Genomic DNA, 25,642 nt, shown 5'->3' on the forward strand with positions numbered 1-25,642 from the left:
TTTTTAATACAAATCCGAGCTTTCATAGATAACCCACAGTACGGGTTCTAAATTATCATTTTGCTTATTTCGTCATGGCATTGATGACGTGATCGTTGGCCACATCTTACCATACAGATAAATACAAATTTTAAAACAAAAAGTCAAAAACTAAAAATCAAACTAATACCACAATGAGCCTAGTTGCCATTTTCACCATTTATTCTTTGCATCACAATATATTCATAGCTATTCACGAATGTAGAGAAATTGCATGGCAGGACTTTGGAAGCAGAGGATTCAACTACTGTATAGTGTTTATTGAATAAGTTATTGGAGGTTTGGAAATTTTAAGTATGAGAAATTTTGCAAATCACATCCAACCCATTGAAATTTTGAAGTCAAAATCTTGTCGTATGGGGAGTACTGAATAATTTGGTAAACACTAGTTGGACAAACAATTTTATATATATATATATATATATATATATATATATATATATATACAGGGACGGAGCCAGAACTTTGAGTTAGGGGGCCGGTTTTCCTGTTGACTATGTGCAGTGATTTCAACCTCTAATTTTGCTACTTAGCTACTGAGAATTTTTTTTTTTTTTTTGTAGGTAAGAACAAAATTATTTTTGTTTAGAATTTTTTTAAAGGGCAAGGTTATTTATTTTGGATAAAATTAGTTAATTGAGCTTAATTTTGTTTTTAGTTTTACTGGTAATTTTTGTTGTTGGACTTTTTTTTTTTTGGCTTGTATATTTTTTTTTAGATTTTAGTTCTATAAATTTATTTACAGTCACTAAAATGAGGAAAATACTAGAGCTGCAAGTTTTTTTTTTTATATATAAATTACTTATGTAATAAGTGGTTACTGGTAAGTAAAAAAAATGATATAGATGATGTGTCTATATGCGAACTAATAAGAATTTGCTACCAAAAGGTTTGTAAAAATGTTATAAAAAAGTTTGTGAGTATAGCATTACTCTTAAAAGAATCAATGATATTATTAAAGGAAAATAAAATGTAATTTTATAAAACAAAATTGCTAAAATTAATACACATATATAATAATATTTTTTTTAAAAATTTAGGGGGGCAATCCAAGGGTAGTTCTGCCCCTGTGTGTGTATATATATATTTAAGACACTTCTCAGATTATTGGAACAGGGGACTTGAATTTTTATCTCAATGTCTCCAGAAAATTTAAAATTCAATGTCTCCTTACAAATTGAGTGAAACTTGATTTATAAGTTTTTGCAAAAAGATAAAAAGTATTACAGTTCATACATCATACATCTTGACATAATGGAACCTTCAAGTCCAACAAACACTAGCCAATTAAGATTGGACGTACACAAATTATTTGTACTTATCTGCGCGCATTGCTTCCCTTTCAGTAACATAATTCAGATAGTGAGGAAGCCGTACTCCTTAAAGCTTTCCATAGTGTCCCTAAGACTCACTTCCAAAGGAACGAAGCTAATACCCAAACTTTCGGCCTTATCTTGGGATATCTTGTATGCTGGCAGCAAAGGCTTGTCATCTTCACATCTGCCAAAAATGTAAAATACAAGTGACTATTCAACTTTTGTGATGTGTCACAGCAATTGCTATGGATGATAAAGGCAAATTCTTAATTAAACGGATCATTATGATTATTTTGTTAAATGAAACATTTATTTCACCTTAGTCGTACTTAATTTTAAGTTACACAAAAGGCACCAATAAGTGATGTTTAGTATCACCACCACGCACTCTTGGTGCAGTGATTACTCCACAAATATAAATACTTGTGAGGTGTGGGAGATAAGGGCCGGGATTCAAGTCTTCAAGAGGGAGCTTCACACACATGTATACTTAAATTAGTCTAGAGTAGAAATTCTGTCTGGTATAAAAATAAATAAATAAATAAGTGACATTCAGTATCACGCAACTAAATAACTTACTTTTCAAGTAGATTGAAAGTAGGGTAAAGTCCATGCAATATCTTGAAAACCTCAAAATAGTGTATAACTTTCGCATTTATACAATATCTACCACTCGCCGCAGGAATCTCAAATGCTTGAATATGTGCATTTGCAACATCTCTAACATCAACTAATATACACATTCCATCAGGAAATACTTCAGTTCCTGCATCTAAGAGTAAGAAAGAAAGACAACAAATTAATCACCTTTGTCTATACTACAATACCACTAATATCGAATTCAAGTACTACTACTATATTTAGGTTTTATCAAGGTATAAGTTTTGCTTTGATTAGAAAGAGATATTTTGTTTATGTTTGTTGGAGAAAAGGAGCCACGAATGCAGCCCATGAAGATAAATTTTTATCATGTTAGGGATACTACAAATTTTATTACACATAAAACTTATAAACTGTTGTGTCACTAATCACAATAAAACAATTTAAAATGCGGTGGTTAAAGTCCACCAATCTCATTCATTGCTACATAGTTTGTATGCTTTATGTAGTAAAATTTATAATAGCTTTAGCATTTTTTTTTTCTGTTTTTCTTTGATAAAAACTTAATTTTTATCTGTCTACAATATTTGGGAATCTATTAGTTAAAATTTGTAATAGCTTTAGAATTTTTCTTTTCCTTTTTATTTTTTCAGATCTTTGATAAAAAATTTGTTTATTTTTATCTATTATTGACTAATTTTTGGTACTTTATTGGTTAAAATTTGGAGGCCTTCTCTATGTGGGGCCTTAGGCGATTGTCTAACTTGCCTATTGGTTGGACTGACCTTGGGTATGGTGATGGAACCCTAGGACAAGAGAGAGCCTTATTGTTTGATTGCCTGTATTTATTGGTGACCATCGAGAACATTACACATCAATTGCACATTGCAAAACTATAGGTCTAGGGTTTTGTATTAATGGATTGCCCGCATGAATGCCAACTTGGGCCATCTTAAAAGGCCTAAATGTCGACACTGTCAGATGCCATCTTAATTAGATGAGACACTTGAAGCAGTACAAAGGAAAAAATGATTTATTGGGATTTACTAACGTAGGGCATACATTAGTAAATCATTTTAGGAAACTTTTTATGGAAAAACAAAAAAGTAATTAATAGTTTTGTCAGTTTTTTCAATTTCTCATAAAAACTTTTACAAAATTGAACTTTGGTTTTCGAGGTGAAGCACATACTTGAATATTTAGAATTTTATGTAGAAAGAACAAAGAACACCCTTTACGAGCTTTAGAACTGTCTCCAGACTAAAACCAAGAGTTGGCTGTATGAGTGGACCAATAACAAGGCCTGGGTTTATTGCTACCAAGTCAATACCATTCTCTTCAGCAAATTTCCAAGCAGCCTCCTCAGCCAAGGTCTTTGACAATACATACCAAAGCTGAAAAAATACAATAATAATAAATAAATAAAAAACAAAACAAAACAAAAACAACTTCGAATAAGAGATCCTTTCTTGGTCAGTACGTAATTAATTGTTGGACCAAAAAATAATAATAATAATTGTAGGGGTATTATTGTAGGGGTATCGGGCCCAGTAATTTATGAAGGACGGCCCAACGAGGTATTTTGGGCTAGAAACCCAAATCCGAAAACATCAAAATGATCGTAGAGTTATTTAAGTGTCCCATACCATCCGAGGAGTAGATTTGTCCTCGGAATGTTAAGCCGAGGATACACAGTATACGTGGAGGACAGTAGAAAGAGCGGTGGAATGTCTAAAGTAAAGCTGCTACCACCGCCCATATATTAAAGACTCTGTAATTGATACGCTGACAGTATAGATGGAAGGATGGGACCTGAGCATAAAGCTTGGAACTTGGTCCCAAAATCCCAGCGGGCTTTAGGGAAGAATGGATGGGACAAGTATCCAAAAATCAGGGTTGCAACCATAAAGTGAAAGATGATGAAGAGAAGAGGAGGAGTATAAATAGGAGGGAAGGCATACGAAGAAAGGTGGAGGACTTTGGTGAGTAGAAGAGATAGAGTCAATAGTAATCAACACTTGTATCCAAACTTGAGAAATATTATTATAAACCATCCTCGGAAACAATCCGAGGACGATTTCTCAGTCTTACTCTTTGCAAACGATTCTTTGTTTTGTTCCATTGGGCCCAAAGCCCGTTCTTTTTGTAATTGTCTAAACAATCCTTGAAATCTAAATTACAAACCCATCCTCTACAAATTCATTGTGAAGAAAGGCCTTTCAAGCCCATTTTCCTCCCAGCCGTGGTTTGGGAATTTGAATTGTGTCCTTACAATAATAATATGCTATATATCTCATTTCATTGAGAGCAAGAATCCATACAATTTATGTTTAGAAGTATCGAAACATAGAAATTTTTTTTAAAATTTTTTGATATGATTCTAGCAAATAAAATGAATTACTAGGTGAAATGATTACATTAAAAAATATTTAGGAAAGTATTATTACAAGAAAGAGTAAAAAGAATCTAGAAATTGACATGGATATATTCTCATGACTCATGAAGAAGCAAAGTAACAAAATTTATGATGCTAATCTCTAATGTTTCTCAAACAACAACTATAATTATTGAACCTCATGTATAAAGTTAAGATATTATGACTTATTTTTCTTGTATCATCATCATCAGAAAATTACCTTAGATCTTTCATTAAAGGTATCTTGAGATCAATTATATGTGATAGTCCTAATAAAGACACACTGAAAATTTAAAAAGCAGAATAGCAGATACACACCTTCAACTTCTCACAACTAATTGGATCCGAAAACCATGTCTCATCAATAACCACATCAGGGGACAAGGTTTTTCCGTTGAACATAACTGAAGCCAAAGAAGATGTTATAATCACTCTCTTAATAGAAGGAACTTTTACACATGATCTAAGAACGTTAAGTGTTCCCTTCACCGCCGGATCAATTAATTGCGACTGAAATATAAGAAAATATGAAAGTAGCTCCCATAAGAACAAATTTATGAAACTAAGTTATCAAAAGCATAATAATATTGGATAAATTAAATACACTTTTTTTTGAGGGGGTATTAAATACACTTCATTGAACAAGTTTATCATGTACCAATCTTATTATTGTTTAATATGGTAGAACTTCTCTTTATGTCTTTGTAAATAATAATATATACATTTACACCATAGTTGTTAAACCCGATCCGGACATTGATTTAGTGAGCCAAGTCATTAGGTCACTGATTGAGTTGAAAGATCAAATAAAAAATTTAAAAAATAAATATACTTAAAAATAAGTTTGAAAATCATAACATAAATATATAATTTTTTTTTAAAAAGGCATATGCCAAAATTAAACTGGCCATTGTAATTCAAAATCAAGGTTTCACAATATGAGTCGAGTTACTATGTCACCAGCCCAACCAGTGGGTCATTGATTGAACTGCAAGATCAAATATAAAAAAAATATACTTGAAAATAAGTTTGAAAAATCATAACATAAATATATACATTTAAAAAAATTTTAAAATAGGAATATGCCAAAATTAAACTGATCATTGTAATTCAAAATCAAGGTTTCACAATAATATAGTAGTCTTTTGGTAGGATGTGAGTCTTGGAGGTAGGCAAGTGCATTTTTTTCTTCTTAATGCTTTAGGTTTTCTCCTCTTTAAATTACCATATTATAGCACATTAAATAGTAAAGAAGTCAATAAAATGAAACTATATATAATTTTACAAAATTCACAAACCCAACCGGGTATTAAAAACTTATCCAGGTTACACAGGTCACTACAAACTCGTTAGGATTGACCAAATCTCTTGTGCATAAATGATCTATTTAAACAGCTGGACCGGTCTACGTACCAAGTCATCGCATTCCCAATTGGGTTTAATAACTATGATTTACTCCATTGTCTAATTCAATGAACTATTACTATGAGCTCTCTACTTTATATATATATATATATATATATATATATTTTTTTTTTTTTTTTTTGATTTTGATATTAATAAAATGTCCTCTCTAAACGATATGTCAATAAAAGTAGTTCATTGAAAATTACCAAAAAAAAAAATCGCTTCAATGTCCTCTATCAAAGTTTCAAGCTTTGGCTATGGAGAGAGTGAGAGAGAGAGAATTTGGGTTTGTGAAATGCTTGAATAATATGATTGATTCTGCAGTTTTAGCCTCTGTGTCTTTACACTAAACGAATGTAGTTTAAGCAACAGTTGATTCTGCAGTTTTAGAGCTTGTCTTCACCTTTTACATTTCTTCTTCAAGCTATAGATTACCTTCACAGCCCCTCACATTTCAACACTACCCCTCAAGATGTAGCATATATATTGAGTATGCCCATCTTGGAAAGGAGCTTGAAGAATTGAACCTTGCCAAGAGGCCAATGGCAACTCTAGGATTATTTTCTAGGGGGTTCAATAAGAAATATAAATTATACAAAATTTTAAACAAACGATAAATTAAATATATCGACATTACAAAAAAAAATCTTTAATACATAAAGTTTTACAATTGCTTTCTACAATTTTTCATATTTTGAAATTATTACATGATATCTTCATTATCAATCATACTAGCTACATATGTTTCAATGTACATAATCAGACAATCATTCATTCACTAATTTCTCATTTGATTTATTTATTTAAAATTTCTTAAGAGCTAAATGAGTTTTTTTTTTTAAGGTTTAAGATTAGCAAATTCTACTTTTGCTATTGGGCTAATTAAAATTTTTTCCCAAATTTTAGATCAAATTGATTTGTTATTGAGATATTTCTTTGTGTTTAAAAAGGTCAAGATATCTTATAAAATAAAAAGGCTAAGATATTGTAAAGATGATTATATTTAAGATTAGAGTGTTAAAATTTTTATTTTAAGTGTCAAAACAGAAAAAATAAAAAAATACTATAATAAATTTTTTTTTTTTTGGGGGTTCAATTCAGGGGGTTCATTTGAACCCCCTGGGCTCCAAGTAGAGCTGCCCCTGCAAGAGGCTTTGTGAAAATATCTGCTAGTTGACGTTTAGTAGGCACATGAAATGATCTAATTGTCCTTGATTGTTTTTTTTTTCCTAATGAAATGGAAATCAGCCTCAATATGTTATGTTCTTTCTTGGAAGACAAGATTGGCAGCAATGTATAAGGCTGCCTTGCTATCACAGTAGAGAGAGGCTGACTGTTTGTGTCTAAAACCAAAGTCTTGCAAGAGACCAATTAGCCTCACTAACTCACTGACCATAGCTATCATTGCTCTATATTCAGATTCTACTGATGATCTAGCCACTACTTGTTGTTTCTTGCACTTCCATGAGATTAAAGAATCTCCTAGAAAAACACAAAAACTAGAAATAGATATGAGATTAAAAAATCTCCCAAGAAAACACAAAAACCAGAAATAGATTTTCTAGTTTCAGGGCAGCCTGCCCAATTAGCATCACAATAGGATTTTAGAAGTAAACTGTGCAGAGAAGGAAAGACCCTATCCTGGACTGTTCTTTAAGTAATTTAAAACTCTATAAGCAGTTTAAAGGTGCAGAAGCTTAGGAGAACTGATGTAGGAGACGTAAGAAGATTTTTATTTAGTATTATTTATGCTTGCAAGTCAATTGTATTTTTATGTTTTAGGTCTTAGTAGTTTATTAGGCTATTAATATTTTAATTTGGAAGCAAGACTATTTTCTTAATAAGGCAATTAGGGTTTCCTAGCCAATTAGAACTAGGGTTTAGTAATCCTTTATAAGCAACCTATTGTACTCGTTGAGGAGATAGTTGATATTCTGATAAATGAAAAAATTGCCGTTTGGTTTCTCTTTTGCTTTGGTGTTGACTCCTGGTCTACCCTAGGTGCTGACTCCTAGTGGTTTCCTTGCTTGGTGTTGACTCTTAGGTTATATCTCTTTATTTTATTTTTGTTTTAATTTTGTTCTGGTTGTCCTGCATCAATTTTGGTATTAGAGCAAACACTAATCTGTTTGAAGCATCATCGCAGTCAATCCACAACCCAAAAAAAAAAGAAAAAAAAAAAGAAGCTTTCAACGTATATTTTCCACCACCAGAAATCTAGCCACCACACCACCTTCAAAATCCCTTCACAACATCTCTGCCAAACCAACAATAGAAAACCATCTCTCAATACCCACACGTATCAAGCCACCAGAAGACAACCAAAGCCCTTTGACCCAAAAACCAACAAACCCATCTGTCAATCTTGGCCATTGTTGAAGCACCACACCAACTACCAGAAAAGCCAACCACCAGACCAGAGACAGAGGAGTTTGAAAGCCAAGGAGAGCCGCCTACGTCAATATCGAATTTGCGCCGCCGAGAACCACCTACGCCGACTTGTTGTCAACATCGCTCCACCGTGCCGCTTCATGCTTCGCCGGTTCCATCACCGCGGTCTGACGAGCAAGCTCCGATCTGCACCATCGAGCACCGCTGATCGCAACGCCGATGAGCCCAGGCCGCCTCTCTATAGTTGATTCCAACGTTGCTTTGTGCTTGCTTCGCCGCCCTTTCTCTTTAGTTTCTTTTGCTTCTAGTTTCTAGTTTCGGTGTTTTTAATGTTTGAACTTGGAAAATTTAATTTTAAGTTGTAGCTCTTTCTTTTATTGTATTTCACCAACAAAAAAAAAATCTGACCAAGCAAGTTCCAGGTATGTGACAGACCAATCCAAGCCCAAGAGCATGTCATCCTAGTAGACTTCTCTTACAAGGATCAGGTTCTTGTTATCTGCGTCAATTTTGTTCTTGTTCCAACTTCCTACTATTTGTTGAAGCACTATTTTAGAGAATTATGGTAATATTCGAGGCACCTTATTTTGATGGTTGTAAAACTAATCCACGGGATTTTGTCAACTAGATGAATGGGATGGAGCAATTCTTTGAGCAAGCAAATTCGGAAGATAACAAAAAGGTTAGATATGCAAAGTTGAAGTTAAGAGGTGGAGCACAAATGTTTTGGGAGAAGCTTGAATGTTTCTGCTATCTAAACTATGAACCTGTCATTAGTGTGTGCGAAGATATGAAAGAAAAGATTTGTGATGAGTATTTGTCACCATACTTTCGAGTTAAGTATCTACCCCAATCTCAGCGTGGTACTTTTCAAGTTGAAGCAAATACGATGAATTCTCATTCTATTTCATGTCCTCAGTGCACTTTTGAACAATCTATCAAGACATTATCTACCATGGAATTAAAGGAATTATCTGTAAAGCTCATGAAAGATTTTCAAGACAGGATTACTCAGATGAAGCAAATGAAGACTCAAACTGATTCAATTGGGAAACTAAGGATAATTGATCACAATGAACTTATTGCTGCCCCCATAGAAGACAACATTGATGATTATATCTTGGTCATGGAGAATCCTTAAACAACACCAAAGCCTAATGTTGACACAAATGTACATGCCTCGACAAGTGTTGCCTTAACATGCGCGCAAGGAAATGAATCTATTGAAGAGCAGCAAAGTGAAGGGATTGTTTCTAAAGAGAGTATTATGTGATATTGGAAGCTAATGAATCTGCTTTTGATCAGCCTTCCATGGTGCATGAAGACAAACAGTTTGCTAAAATGGAGAAAGTGGATAACATAGTGCTTCCAATTGTGCAAGATAAGATTACGTTAATACCACACATTGATTTTGTTATTCCAGAAGAGTTTGACATGGTGGAATTTAAGGTTTTTCTTTTTCCTGTGTCCCTAAGCTAATTCCAGAGTTGACGCAAGTGTTACTTGTCAGCATCCTAATCCTTCAATACTTAAAAACTCAAGGTCAAGTTTTCTCCAACCAGAGGAGAATGATGCAGGAGAAGCAAGAAGATTTTTATTTAGTATTATTTATGTTTGCAAGTCAATTGTATTTTTATGTTTTAGGTCTTAGTAGTTTATTAGGCTATTAATATTTTAATTTGGAAGCAAGGTTATTTTCGTAATAAGGCAATTAGGGTTTCCTAGCCAATTAGAACTAGGGTTTAGTAATCCTTTATAAGCAAACTATTGTACTCCTTGAAGAGATAGTTGACATTTTGATAAATGAAAAAATGGCTGTTTGGTCTCTCTTTTGGTCTAGTGCTGACTCCAGGTCTACCCTAGGTGCTGACTCCTAGTGGTTTCCTCGCTTGGTGCTGACTCCAAGCAAGGCCTAGATGCTAACTCCTAGGTCATATCTCTTTATTTTATTTTTGTTTCAATTTTGTTTTGGTTGTCTTGCGTCAAGAACCCATGTACTGACTTAGTTTGTGAACTGCATAACTAATACCAGGTCTAGTCAAAGTCAAGTACAAAAGTTTTCCTACAAGTCTTCTATACATACCAGGACATTTGTCTCTTCTATACTACTGAACTTGCAAATTGTTCCATAGGCATATGTGCTAGTTTTCTTGCTAAAAAACCTACATAAAAAAGAACCTTTAGGGTATACTTCCTTTGACACAAAGATATCCCTTTTGTAGTTCTTGCAACTTCAAGACCTAAAAAATATTTTAAAACTCCAAGGTCTTTAAGTTTGAATTTGTTGTCCAAGAACTTCTTAAAATTATCTACAACTGCCACATTGTTGCTTGCTATTAAGATATCATCCACATAGACAAGCAAAATGATGATTGAAGACTTCTTAACCTTAGTAAACACTAAATAGTCTGACTTGGATTGGATGAACCCTTGCTGAATGATAGTAGAAGACAACTTAGCAAACCATTGTCTACTAGCCTGTTTGGGTCCATATAAGGACTTTGTTAACCTGCACACCACTTGATTAAACTCCCCTTTGCTGCCAAAACTTTAAGGAGGAAGCATATAAACCTCTTCATCCAACTCCTTATGTAAAAAGGTGAAAGTTCGGAATTGTGTTAAAAACACAAGAGCTTGTTTAGACTCCAAATTAAAAATTACGGCTCGGTTGATTTTACTTTAACTTATCTAAGTGCAGAAACAAGAGTAAATGCAAGCGAACAACCAAAAAACTACTCTAAGCCATATTCAACAATACACAGAAGTAAAATAAAAGCTAAAAGAGTAGGGAAGAGAGATGCAAATACAAGATAACAAGCCGATATGTTATCGAAGAGGAAATCGAAGAACTTGGCAAAAAACCTCTCCGCTGCCCTCCAAGCAGTAATCGGTCCACTAGAGAATAAAGTTGGAGTACACGAATAACAAAAGACCCTCCAAACCTAGTCTACCCAATGTACTTGAGCCCTCCAAGCTCCTGCTACCAACGGACTTCACGGAATCATGTCTTCTCTAGCTTTCCAGATCTCACAATGCGTCCGATTGCATCCGCCAAAACTTGGCTTCTTCCAATGCTTCCCAGCAACACCAAAAACTCACTAGACACTCAGTATGGGTGTGGTAAGTGTTTGGGCTATCAACCTCTCAAGGATTTAGAAATTGAGAGGTAAGAGTAGAGGAAAACTACAATGGATTGTGTGTACAATTGTGGGTATGACAATCTCACACTCTCAAGGGTTGAGGCTAGGGTTTTCTCTTCTGAAAAGCTTTCTACTAAATATGTGAGTAATGATGGTATATATAGTGTGTATGAGAATGTAGTAGAGCAAATAAGACAAAATAGCAAAACAGACTGTTTCGCGGGTGTCTCGCGGGAAGGCCTTACTCGTGAGACACTCGCAAAAACCAACTGTCACCATATGTTATGACTCTTCACATTCCAGTCATATGCAGGGTACATACATCACTTCGCAAGATACTTAGTCGCGAGATACCCGCGAGAAATCTTCTGCCTTCAAAAGCTTGAGTCTTCACACTCTCTCTCTCTCTCTAACACACAACCCTTACAATAAAATCCCACATAAAATACAGGGTATAAAAGATTGAATAAAATTACAATCAAATTTGGCACGGAATTAAAGCCAGCACAAAATAGTTGTAAATCACAACTTTACAATCTCCCCCTTTAGCTATTCCGTGACAAAACATCCTATAACAAACTCTAGACTTAACGTGAGTTTGGGAACAGTGGCAAAACTCACTCACACTTAATCTAGAAGCTGTGAAGCACTTGCACGAATACACCTGTATCCTAAACACTCGCATACAAACAAAACTTTCATTAAGCTTATGACAAGTTGAATACAAGGTACGTATATAAGCAAGTATAATGCGATCAAGGTAAACAACAAGATATAAGCAATGAAACATATCTTGATCATACAAGACCAATCATTACAAAATGACTACAATGATCATTTAACTAGTAAACGATCATCCGAACACACAATGCAATTAAGTGCAGAACAAGAATCAATTGCATGTCCAAAACACTCAACCAATGTAAAATACCAAAGTATTTGCATTAAGGGTACACGATCCAACAAGGGCACAAGCGTGTAATACTCAAGATAAACTTTAAGTACACAAAAAAATGCTACAAAGCAAGGATATAAAAACAAAGTACCGAATATAGACTGAATTTAAATCAAAGTACTTAAAGTTTTAAAAGAAAGCAATGTAAATAGAAAGAGTTCTAGACTATGGCATAAGCAAAATTAAACACTAAACCAAAAAAAATAACCAAAAGTCTAAGTCTCTATGTATCTGCCCCTCAAAAAGTGCTACTCCCCCTCAAAATTTTCTCCCCCATTTTTGACTGGAATGGCCAAATGAACTAATCTTTATCCTCCTTTAGTTTCCTTTGAATTTGATCCAATTGAGTTTGGAGAGAAATGAACTTTGTGTCGATGCGAATATGATGAGAGTGCATGATAGAGGCAAGTTCGGATAGCTTGGTGCTGATGTCTTGCATGGATGACATAATGATGTCTAACTTCTCATCTAGAGTCTGAGAGCTAGAGCTTGAACTAGCCTGAGGATTAGTACTCTCCTGCTTGGTTGCTTTCCAAGTGTGACTAATGCTGGCATTGAGAGAACGCGCGCTGATTGGAGTAGGTCGAGAGTATGGTCTCTCATCGTCTATTGGGTGAACACCTTTCAGCTTTAGAATTTTTGAGATAAGATAACTGAATGGAAGGCAGTTCCTTGAGGCAGTTCTCTCGGTAGTTATGTGAAGGATGTGGAAGATATGCGAGCAAATGTCAATCTCTTCATCATGGACCAGGTCATAGAGAAATAAAGCTCGTCCGAGATTCATGTACCCGGTACTTGAGAGAGGATAGAGGTTATGGAATATGATTGATGTGAGCAGCCTCAATTCGGGTGATAATGATGCAACACTTACCGCTTTGCCAGTGGAAGAGAATTCCAAATCCTTTCCCAGAGTTTCCTGAAGAAAATCCTTCTTAGGATCTAACTCATCGTACACCGGTGGCTTTGGAAACATAGGTCGATTGATGCGTAGAATGTTAGCAAGGTAAGTGGGTGTTATTATGAAATACTTTCCTCTAACGCAACATTTTAGCTCATCTCCCTCAACAATGACATTTGAATAGAATTCATTTACCATATTCTCGTATGGTTCAACAAAACCTGACAGAAGGAAATTCCAATCCTCAGTAGCAAACCATTTCGGAATGCTAGTATCGAGGAGAGAGGCTTAATCCACTACTCCCTCAATCAGCAGGGGGCATCTTTGAAATATTTCTCATAATTTTGAGAGGCAGCGTATGACCTGAACTTATTAACATCATAAAGCCCTATAAAAGATTTGGTCCTCTTTGGCTTCGAGGTAAAACTATCAAGGTCTATCACTGGTTCTTTTCCTTTGCTGCTTCCCCTTTTTACAGCTGATTTCTTGAAGGGTGACATCTGTAAAATAGAGATAAAACACAAAAAGAAAGAATAGAAACACAAAATAGACCACTAACACTTGATTAGATTCAAGTTAGTCCAAAAACAGAATTAAAAACATCTTAAACAAAGTAAAATAAACTCAAAACAACATGTTATAAGAAATAAAACATGTAAACATGAACACAATGCATAAATCAAATGACTATGCATGTGTGTGCATGTGCTGATGCATGTGAGTGCAGCAGGTGGTGCATAGTGTGTGCCTAGATGATGCATGGCATGGTATTGTGAGACACAAAATGGGAAAAATGTGTAAAACACGCGCCCAATGGTTAAAACATGTCAAGCATGTCTAATCAAGGGTAAACCCAAAAATTGGAACTCATTTAAGTCCAAGATCGCACAAAAATGTCACTTGGACATTTTGTCAAACACCTAACATGCAACCGAGTTCTACATAAATGAACAATGCATGAGCACAAAGAAATCTACCTAAATACATGCTCAAAATGCCACAAGGGGCCAACACAAACACAAACACAGCAAATGGGACTCAGCCTAATCAAAAATTTTGAAGAAAAAATCACACATTAGAATCCCAACCCATTTTTCAAAAATCCCTAATTTTTAAAACCATAAGTTAAAAACTACAGAAATCTAAGACAAAAGTGAAAAACAATGTTTAGATAAATATACCTCGAAGTGATTTTGCAGAGATTTTTGCTTGAAAATGATGGGGTTTGAGTAAGAAAGAGTTTTGGGTTTAGAGGAGCTCAAGAGGCAAAGTGAGGGAAATGAAAATGTTTGAAAAAATGTCACATCTGCTACATAAAATCTGAAAACATGCGTTTTTCGCGAGTTAGAGAGTCGCGATATTAGTCACAAGACACATAGAAGCTTTCGCAAGAAGCTTTTAGTTGCGACACAGTCGCGAGACACTCGCGAAAGTTTCTATGTAAACTTGAAAAATTCCAGATTTTGCTAAAAAAACATTTCGCAAGTTTAGTCGCAAAATACTCGCAAGGCAGTAACGAGACTCTCTGGATGAAAATGTAATTTTTTAATTTCCCTTAACCATTTTTCGCGGGTAGCTTTAAGTCGCGAGATACTCGTAAAAATGCCTCTGAACTAGTTTTTAAAGAAAACACAAAAATGCATTTTGAAACAAAAACTTAAAGCACAAACGTATAAAAACACTTTCAAAAACATATAAAAATACTCAAAAATCTTTTTGGTTTTGATTGACAAGTAATTGAGTATACACATCACATTTGATCATGTACAATCATACAAATAAAATAAGCATTCATTGAACAAAGTCTTGTGTGTTGTGTGTGAGTATCAAATGTGGAATAGTCCTTAGTTTAGATTGAAACTTCAATAATCAATTCAATAAAGTCATACACAACTAGTACTAAGACAAGTGGACTATCTCAATTATAGAAATGAACATATATGATCTCCCACAAGAATGATTACATAACTTTGAAGCTTTTCATTTGGCTTCTTTACAAAACATAACATGTGATCATTTTTTGAACAAAATACATCTCATTTTGAGATCGATGCCTGAACTTTTAATATTTTAACTTTGAAAGTGAATAAGCCTATGGCTTTTTAAGGCATCATACATTTCAATACAAGTCGCTTTCCCTTTTTCCTAATCAAATACTAGTTTGTGCGACAACTTTTACAGCTCAATATCTCTTTTCGAGATTTGACATTTGACGAGCTCTTTAAGCAAAAACATAAAAAACATGAGAAGAGATATAGGCACAAGTCTATGCATGTATCAAGACCAACAAGATTATTGACTAATCATTTATGACAAGCTTGAAGATCGATTTACAACTATCACACATAGATTTCAAGATATGTCCCACAAAGATAGATGTGCATAAAAAACAAGCTAAGCTCGCAAATGCACTACGCCATTAGCACGAATGTACTAGGCCAAACTCACATGTGATATACACAACACAAGCGATCAAACTTTTTGAAGATTTTTCAAATTTTTATGAGTTTTTGAATTTTTCAACACACTCAAAAACAAAGCATGAAAAGTAAGATCAACAAGGACAAAAGCAAAAACAGGTAGCAAAAGAAACATGCTACGAAATGGAAGCAGTGACACAAGAAGATATTGTATGACATGATGCATGAACCTATGACCCTACACCTTGAAAGAATTAAAGCATGAGCATAGGAGATAAATCATGTATGGGTACCCTTCTTCACCCACACTTTTCGAGTGTTTTGGGTGAGAGCCTTGGATGGAAGTGCACAACCAACATAGCTTTCCAACCTCGAAGTGAAGCTAGCAAGGCATAGAGAAATGTTTTTCAGCATTTCCATGACGTTGTAAGAGGCAAAATTTTAAGCCAATTATAAAATGCCACATTAAAATTTAGTGGCAAATTCCAAATTAATGTCATTAAATTAATTAAATTAGATAATGACATGTGTCATCCAAATTGACATCACACTGGCATATCAAAATTTGCCACATGTCATTTGGCCCACAAGATAAAGATAAACTTCCTATTCAAAATTTATGGATAATTATCTTTATTAAAATAAACTAAATAGAGATAATGATTTATCTTTGTTGATTATTATCTTTATCAAAATATGATATAGATAAATAGAGATAATTATCTCTAAGAAGAATTTGAGCCAATCAAAAGCCTACTACATACTTTCAAGCATATCAACTCAAAGTGGAGCTTATCCTCTAAAATCACTATAAATAGGGGACATCCCCTCTCATTTTAGAAGAGAGGTTTTTCAAGAGGCCCAAGCTCTGGAGAAATTATGTCAAAAGAATTTTTGAAGAACTTGAAGAACATTCGAAGAACTTGAAGAACATTCGAAGGGCTTGAAGAACTTGAAGGACAACAAATCTCTAACAAGCTTAAAGCCAGAGATTCGTTGTGAAAACCATTTGATCCATCTTTCAACCAAATTGAAGAAAATTTCGCGTTTGAGTCAAGACCATAAAGAAGATAGAATCAGAGGAGCATTTGTCAAAACTGAGATTGAACTCATTACTTGATTAATACAAAAAATATATTTGTAGAACTCATTTTTTTCAATTTGTTTGATTTTTCTTCAATTGAGAAATTTGTGTTTACAGACGTCTCCAATGAGATGTCCTTCATTTTCTCCCTAGGGTTGAGTTCCCTTGGTTTCTTCTTTGAACTTTCTTGGCCATGCATCGAATAAGCTTTTTTGAGTGCATGTAGCTTGAAACAGTTGGATCTTGTATGCCCTTGAACGCTACAATGATGACACACATGCTTCACTTGAGGCCCCCTCTGATTTTTGGGTAATGACTTCCCTTTAACTTTTGATCTAACACCACTGGTTTTTTTCTCAGCAATTAGGGTCTCAATCTCAATCATCACTTCTTTAAGTTTCTCAACACTCTTAACTGATATGAACCTTACTTCCTTTTTCGGTTCACTGCTGGAGCTTTCTTCGCCGGTATAGCCCAAACTGGTCTTGTCATGTGAAGATTTTTGTGATGACAACACACTGTCAAGTTTCTTGGTGGAGATACGCTCAACCTTGACATTGGCTTGGATTATTTCAAGTTCTAGAAACTTGATCTTAGAGTAAGCTTTAACTAGCTCTCCCTTGAGTCCTTCAACTTCACATTTTGCCTCATTGAGTTACACAAGAGTACACTTATGCTCTTCTTCAATTTTCTTCATCTTTCTCACAGCATGACTTGCAACCTTGGCATATTTTTCACAATCTTCTAGCAAAGAATCGTATGCTTCTTGAAGATTGCTCTCTCCCTTAGTTTGGCATATATCTTCATCTTCCGATTCTTCAACTTCCTCACCCTCGAAATGCTCACTAAGTTCATTTACCAAATTGCCCAAATCATCTTTAGATTCAATGGAGGTAATTGTCATGAAAGCCCTATAGTTTTCGTCGCTGTCACACTCTTCTTCTGAGTCTGAATTTGAGCTTTCGAAGTCGCTAAGAGTAGTGGCAAACACCTTGCCCTTCCCTCTCAAGTAGTTGGGACATTCTTTCTTGATGTGTCCATGGCCATTGCGTTTAAAGCACTCAACTTCTTGGGAGGTATGAGAGTCCTTCCCATCTTTCTTCTTGAACTCCTTTCTACCACCTTTGGATGATGAGAACTTTCCTTTGCTAAAGGACTTCCCACTGTTCTTCATCTTCAAAAATTTCTGGAAATTCTTTGCAAGGAATGCTACTTCTTTCTCCACATCATCTTCTTCAGAAGATTCGTCCATCCTCTCATTGATGGTTTTAAGTGCAAGAGATTTGCTTAGCTTGTGAGAAGGCAGTCCAAGTTCCTATGTTTGGAGAGATCCAATTAGCTCTTGAATCTTAATCTCATACAAATCTTTGATTTCTTTTAAAGCAGTAACCTTCACACGATAGCTCTCCGGTAAGAACCTCAAGATCTTTCTCACCACCTTAGCATCCTCAATCTTTTCACCGAGATTGAGCTTGGCAATCACGATTTCATTGAGCTTCCCATAGAATGAATCGAATGACTCATCGTCACTCATCTTAAGCTCTTCAAATCGAGTGGTAAGCATTTGAAGTTTTGTGTCCTTGACCTTCTTGGTACCTTCATAGGTAATCTCAAGAATCGTCCAAGCTTCATTGGCGATCTTCACATGTGATATCTTGTGGAATTCATCAGTAGACACACCACAAAATATAGTGTTAATTGCTTTGCTATTGGCATTTGCCAACGCAAGAGCTACCTTATCCCATTTGGACTTGGCTGTTGTGGGTCTAACATACCCATACTCAATGGAATCCCATACGGACTCATCTATAAAGCAAAGAAATTCCCTCATACGAACTTTCCAAAAAGCATAGTTGCTTCCATCAAAGAATGGTGAAGCATTTAGAGATTATGACCGATCCATCACACAAAGGGTCTTGGATCGCACTTAGGTAATGAAACCACAGCAAGTGTACCCACTTTGATACCAATTGAAAGTTCCGAATTGTGTTAAAAACACAAGAGCTTGTTTAGACCCCAAATTAAAAATTACGGCTCGGTTGATTTTACTCTAACTTATCTAAGTGCGGAAACAAGAGTAAATGCGAGCGAACAACCAAAAGACTACTCTAAGCCATATTCAACAATACACAGCAGTAAAATAAAAGCTAAAAGAGTAGGGAAGAGAGAGACAAACACAAGATAACACGCATATGTGTTATCAAAGAGGAAACCGAAGAACTCGGCGAAAAACCTCTCCGCCGCCCTCCAAGCTGTAATCGATCCACTAGAGAATAAAGTTGGAGTATACGAATAACAAAAGACCCTCCAAGCCTAGTCTACCCAATATACTTGAGCCCTCCAAGCTCCTGCTACCGACGGACTTCACAGAGTCATATCTTCTCTAGCTTTCCGAATTCCCCAATGCGCCCGATTGCATCCGCCAAAGCTTGGCTTCTTCCAATGCTTCCCAGCAGTACCAAAAACTCATTGGACACTCAATATGGGTGTGGTAAGTGTTTGGACTATCAACCTTTCAAGGATTTAGAAATGGAGAGGTAAGAGTAGAGGAAAACCACAATGGATTGTGTGTAGAATTGTGGGTATGACAATCTCACACTCTCAAGGGTTGAGGCTAGGGTTTCCTCTTCAGAAAAACTCTCTACTCAATATGTGGGTAATGATGATATATATAGTGTGTATGAGAATGTAGTGGAGCAGATAGGACAAAATAGCAAAACAGACTGTTTCGCGGGTGTCTTGGGGGAAGGCCTTACTCGCGAGACACTCGCGAAAACCAGCTATCACCATCTGTCATGACTCTTCGCATTCCAGTCATGTGCAGGGCACATGCATCACTTCGCAAGATGCTTAGTCGTGAGATACCCACGAGAAATCTTCTGCCTTCAAAAGTTTGAGTCTTCACACTCTCCCTCTCTCTAACACACAACCCTTACAATAAAATCCCACATAAAATACAGGGTATAAAAGATTGAATAAAATTACAATCAAATTTGGCACGGAATTAAAACCAACACAAAATAGTTGTAAATCACAACTTTACAAAAGGCATTGTTGACATCTAGCTGGGCTAGATGCCAACCATTGATACCTACCAAGGCAAGGAGAGTTTGGACAGTAACAAACTTCATCGCAGGAGAAAAAGTTTCATAGTAATCAACCCCTTCTCGTTTGAGTATATACCCCTTTGCAACTAATATGGCTTTGTATCTCTCAAGAGAACCATCAACTTTGAGCTTTATTTTGTAAACTCATTTGCAACCAATGGGTTGTTTATTAGGCAGAAGCTCAATCAATTCCCAAGTATGATTAGCTTAGGGAGCATCAATTTCAACTTGCATTGCATCCAACCATTTAGGAAGTAACCTTTGATGCCATTGGGATAACCAAGAAATATACAAAGTTTGGCTCTAGTATCAAATTTGGTTATGTTTCTAGTGAGAGTAGAAGCATAACAAAGGCAGCCAAATATTTTCAAATGAGAATAGGAAGGTGGATGGCCTAGAAGCTTCTCAAAAGGTGTAAGACTATGAAGTATGGGACTAGGTATTCTGTTAATAAGGTATGTGGCTGTAAGAATACAATATTCCCAAAATTTTAAAGGCAAATTAACTTGGAACCTCAGAGCTCTAGCCACATTTAAAAGATGTTGATGTTTCCTTTCAATTATAGAGTTTTGCTGTGGTGTTTTAACACAAGAAAGTTGATGAAGTACACCTTTTGAAGCAAAGAATGATGACATTGCAAACTCAGGTCCATTATCAGACCTTAAAACTTTAATGGAAGCATTTAAATGAGTAGTTACCATGTGAAAGAAGTTTTGAATTAAAATAGATGTATCAAACTTGGATTTCATCAAATACACCCAAGTGCATCTGATGTAATCATTAACAATTGTGAGAAATTATTTGGAACCATTCAAAGAAGGTACAGAATATGGTCCCCAAATATCTACATGAACCAAATCAAAGCTAAACTTAGAAATACGAGGAGTAAATGGCAACCTTCTTTGTTTAGCGATGGGACAAACAGTACAAGAAGAAGAAGTTTAGTGCAACATGATTTTTTTTTTTTTTTACTGAATTGCAACATGAAATTGAAGATAGAGAGTTTTGGAACAAATGCATTTTTTGAGAAGATGGATGGCCAAGTCAGTAGTGCCACAGATTGGAATCATCCACAATAGAAGTTTAATTACAAAAATGAATGGAAACTTTAAAAGAAGCAGGTACAAGTTTAGAAAGAACAGCAGAGACGGAAGCAAGCAAAGCAGTTGAAGAATTCTGCAGAATGTACACTCCACCAAGCTTCTTACCCAACCCAATCATCCTCCAAAGCTGTAAGTCCTGAATGAAGCAGAAATTGGAAAGAAAAAGACAACACCAATGGATATTTTGGGTGAGTTTACTGATGGAAACAAGATTAAAGGAAAAAGTTGGAACACAAAGAACACTGTCTAATCACTAATGTCAATGTGGAACTTAGTTTGACAGTACCTATATTGGTGAATTGTGCAATGCCACCATTAGGTAACTTGACAGAAATATGTACCAAAAATGTAATAGAAGAGGGAAGATGGACAGAGTGGATCTTATATGATCAATGGCTCCACTATCGAGAATCCAATCAATGGATGAGATAATGAAAGTAGTGTTGACATGTGAAGAAAAAACAGAATATTCCAAGGAATTAATAGGTATTTTAGAAAGATTTTGGAAAGAGATACCCGGCATTTCATGTCCAACAAATCCCATGGTAGGTTGAGCAATGATGTTAACTACTTGATGACTCTCTGAAGCCAAATCTTGAGGGCCTTGTGTGCCAAAATGAGACTGGGAATTCAACAAACTCAAGAACTGCTGATACTCAGTACGAGTGAGAGAAACATTGTCATCCACTATGTTATCTACAGCAGAAACAGCAACACTGTTGGCAGAGGCTTGACCTTTATCCTTGAACTTATATCCAGGAGCATATCCATGCAATTTGTAGCATTTGTCTACTACATGTCCCATCAATCCACAATGTGTGCACTGAGGTCTACCATTCTTGCCCTTGCCATAAGTGGAAGAAGATTTCTGATATGAATTTGTTGTGTTGGAAACCAAAGTAGCAAATTCAACTTTAACCATGTGACCAGATCCTACTTTTCTTTGCTTTTTCATCGAAGAAAAAGAGAAAACACCTTAGACAATGTAGGAACTGGACCCATGAGCAAGATCTCTCCCTTATCTCCTGCATAAATCTCATTAAGTCCCATGAGAAATGCCATAATACATTCTTCATCTTGATGACCACAAGTACAGGTCCTATAGTTAGAAAACTCATCCCAAACACCATTAAACCTGGTGTAATGAGCATTGATGCTTGAATCTCCTAAGTTAAAGAACTCACAGTTTTCCTCAACTCAAAAATCCTAGGGCCATTGCCTCGAGAATACCTGTATAACAGATCAAGCTAGACCTCCCTAGCAGACTTAAAAGTAGATCACACTAGTCTGAATATCCTCTGTAATAGAGTTGAATAACCAAGCCAAAACCATGCTATTACACTTACACCATGCTATATAACTAGGATCAGATTCAGACTGTGGTTTTGGAATGGATCCATCAATGAAACCAAGCTTAGTTTTTGCATCAAAAGACACTAGTATAGACCTACTCCAAGAATTATAATTTTCTTCATTCAATGGTTGGGTCACGAGAGTCATACCAAGATTATCACTGTTAGGAAGAAATTATGGGCTTGAAGCCTTGAAGAAATCTCCCAAAGCTGAAGTTGAGGATGAGCAGGTGCTGCTGTTGAAGTTGAGGCAGATTGAGTGCTCATGGTGTATAATCAAGTTTGAAGAATCAAAGAAATTCAATCAAATCATGAAGAATCCAGAAGAAGATTGAGACTGAATTGACTGAGAAATTCAGAAAGATTTCGTACAAATTTAACTCAGGTAAGACAAAATTCTGACCTAGAATCAAAGGAATTCTAATCAATAAATCAAAAGAAAAGATGAAAAGAAAACAAGAATTGAAACTGGGATAACAGCAATGAAAATCTGAACTTGCTGAGCCAGTCAGCTCTGATACCATATCAAAGTTTCAATCTTTGGCTATGGAGATCATAACAGAGAAAGAGAGTTTGTGTTTGTGAAATGCTTGAATAATATGATTACACTAAGCTCTGAGTTTATATACACTAACAGTGCGGGAAAATAGCTAACAAAATTTCTAACTAATTAACAATTTCCCGGAACCAATCATCAACTAACACCTGTCAATATTAATTAACTAATTAAATAGAACTATACTACAAGTAGCCTTACAAGTATTTACACTAAACGAGTGTATTTATGCAGCATTTGATTCTTCAGTTTTAGCCTCTGACTTCACCTTGTACATTTCTTCTTCAAGCTATAGATTACCTTCACAGTTCCTCACATTTCAACATCCTCTCTAGTCTCTACTTTTGGATTAAGGCTTGGAAACGCTTCTTTAAAATATAAAATTAAAGAACATAATTATGTTACCTATTTACCCCATTTCACTATTTTGCTTTAACGTATTGAGCATTGAATTGTCCAAGACACATGCTCAAAGAAGAATCACCAGGTTGCTAAAACAGGAAATCTGATATGAGATTTTTTCAAGTTTTTCTAAATCATTTGAGAAAAATTTAGCATTCGTCATATTATAAGAAAAATTATCACAAAGATTAATTTGATTATACATTCCACAATGCTTATGGCAAATAAATGATAATACAAGATGAACCTGTGGGTCACTGGCTGTTATGAAAACAGGTGATGCGGTGTGAAAAACACCTTGGCATCCATCAACTGCAGAATCAAAAGATCCTTCATCTAGTAAGTTTGCTTTGAATAATTTTAGTCTTTCTTTAGCTCCATCAAGTGCAAGTAAATGCTCAGTTTTCTTCAGATCCTCTGTGGAATATATTATATATATGCAGAGAATTAAATTGAAATGCTAGATTATTAGTAGCAAGCGCTGCATGAATAATAAAGGTGAGAAAAATGGGAAGTTAAAAGACACGTGGTTCAGTTGCTATAGGGAATTTCAAGAACTCTACCTTAAACAGAACCTTATTCTGGGGTTGGGGTAGGAGTATTCCTAGAACAATTCTTAATAAGAATCTTTCTTGTCATGGAGTTGATCAGTGGTTTGTTTTGAAGTTCTGTTTTTTGTTTTTTATTTTTATTTATTTATATTTTTATGTTACTGAACCTAGCGTATTTGTTTTTGGTGGGAGTGCAGTATTACTCTCTCATTGATATTTGTGTATTTTTTTGGGGAGCTTTATGTTATTTCTTTGGTTATTGGAGTTCTAGTCTTTGTGTATGCTGTGCAGAGAGTGCAGGGTGGTTAGAGCTCTTTAGCTTTGTGGTTTTGTACTTAGTTTCTTGTTAACAACATATCTCTCATTCATCCAAAAAAAGAATAATAGTGCACACTTATGTAGCCAAAAAATAAGCATGAAGGTTTTCAAGAAAGTGCTGACCGAGGGAATGAAGACTTCTGGTGTGTCATTTTTCACAGTAGATCTATCATCTATGTAGACAATTTGTTAGTTGTAACTCGCTTTTGATGCGCAAAGTGAAGTGGGTGGGGACATTTACAACAAATTTTTTTTTTTTCCCTACATTAAAGTTGGGGGTGGGGGATAAAAGTACAAATCCCTAACGATACCGTTAAAGATGCCAAAAAGGGTCAATTGAATCATTGGATCATTGACATCATTTATTTATATACTAAGTACCAAAATCATGCGTGTATTTCCAGCACACACTAATAAGTTGATTTAAATCATTAGTTTACACATTTAAATAAAATAATAAATATAAAATAAAATAACTGAACCACCAAAGCCTTATAGCTCAACTGGGAATGGAAATGAGATTCATATAAACGAAGTCTTTTAAATCTTAATTGAACCAATAACACTGGTTTGGTTGTATAACTTTTTGTTTTGTTCTTTTGCAAAGCAAACCTCTCAAAATGAGAAATATGGTTCAATAATTAAATTCGTTATTTCTTAATAGCTCAAGTTTTTAAATCCATCAGTAATTAATCATTGTATCACAACATTAGGCCTTCGAAAATTTGAGATCTTTGTTGAGATTTAGATGATGCAAAGCTTTAATCAAGAAGTGGAATAACACGTTGATAGAAGAAAAATAGAGCAGAGGCTATGAAAATGAAAAAACTTTGAAAGTGGGAGAGAGAAGAAGATTTTGGAAATTTCAAGCTCTTGCATAAAATGAATTTGTACAAAGAGATTTTTTTATATACTATACGTAAATGTGTAATACAAATTGGAGAGAAGGAAAGAGAATGTGTGCACAGACTTGTGTCTCGAACCGTAGCTTTTACAGTATACCCACGTTGGAGCAGGAGCTTCACAAGCCATGATGCTATGTAACCCGAAGCTCCAGTCACACACACCACCTTCTCTTCTCCACTCATCCTCTGTGACTGTGACTGTGTGCGTGTGGGAGGCTTTTTCTTAGCTTTGTGGAGTTGGTGCTTCTTTTGCTGAGGAGAGAATTTATGATTAGCACTGTAGCAGGAAGTGATTTCTGATTGATGAGTGGCATTTGCTGTGGTGCCTGCCTATGTAGTAGTATGTATTGGATAAGCTGAAAATCTAAACGGATATCGAAGGTACTATTTCGTCAAATAGTACCTTCCTAGAAATTTTAGAAAAATTTGGCAAGCAATATGGTCCATACAGCTTGGATATCAAGTCTGACAAACTTAAGTTCTAAAATATACTGGATAAGCTGAAAATCTAAGCGAATGTCGAATGGACCGAAAAATTTGTCAAATAGTACCTTTCTAGAAATTTTAGAAAAATTTGTCAAGCAGAATGGTCTATACAGCTTGGATATCAAGTTTGGCAAACTTAACTTCTAAAAATGTAATACATAACTAAATAATTTCATTTGGATACTATTCTCTTAAA

At 35.2% G+C, this 25,642-nt stretch overlaps 1 protein-coding gene across 2 annotated transcripts; it reads right to left on the reverse strand.

Moving 5' to 3' along the window:
* Positions 1-1,199: 1,199 nt before the first annotated feature.
* LOC142627394 (phenylacetaldehyde reductase-like) lies at positions 1,200-25,315 on the reverse strand. Of its 2 annotated transcripts, XM_075801244.1 has the most exons (6): positions 25,026-25,315; positions 23,434-23,603; positions 4,690-4,881; positions 3,187-3,349; positions 1,935-2,127; positions 1,203-1,539 (listed from the first exon to the last, which is right to left on the reverse strand). In XM_075801244.1, the coding sequence occupies exons 1-6, from the start codon at positions 25,141-25,143 to the stop codon at positions 1,395-1,397; spliced, it is 981 nt and encodes a 326-aa protein (XP_075657359.1). In that variant the 5' UTR covers positions 25,144-25,315; the 3' UTR covers positions 1,203-1,394. The 2 variants fall into 2 exon arrangements, with proteins under 2 accessions (XP_075657360.1, XP_075657359.1); XM_075801245.1 differs by lacking the exon at positions 4,690-4,881 and having other exon boundaries at positions 1,200-1,539.
* Between the last annotated feature and the right edge of the window lie 327 nt (positions 25,316-25,642).

Source organism: Castanea sativa, chromosome 3 (assembly GCF_040712315.1).
Source record: "Castanea sativa cultivar Marrone di Chiusa Pesio chromosome 3, ASM4071231v1".
Lineage (NCBI taxonomy): Eukaryota > Viridiplantae > Streptophyta > Magnoliopsida > Fagales > Fagaceae > Castanea > Castanea sativa.

Excerpts from the sequence above, each read along its gene's own strand:
- LOC142627394 (XM_075801244.1), bottom strand. The coding sequence starts at position 25,143 with ATGAGTGGAGAAGAGAAGGTGGTGTGTGTGACTGGAGCTTCGGGTTAC. Across the intron at positions 4,882-23,433 it reads TAACAGCCAGTGACCCACAG|TCGCAATTAATTGATCCGGC; the intron begins GTTCATCTTGTA and ends CTTATATTTCAG. Across the intron at positions 3,350-4,689 it reads TTAGTTGTGAGAAGTTGAAG|CTTTGGTATGTATTGTCAAA; the intron begins GTGTGTATCTGC and ends GTATTTTTTCAG.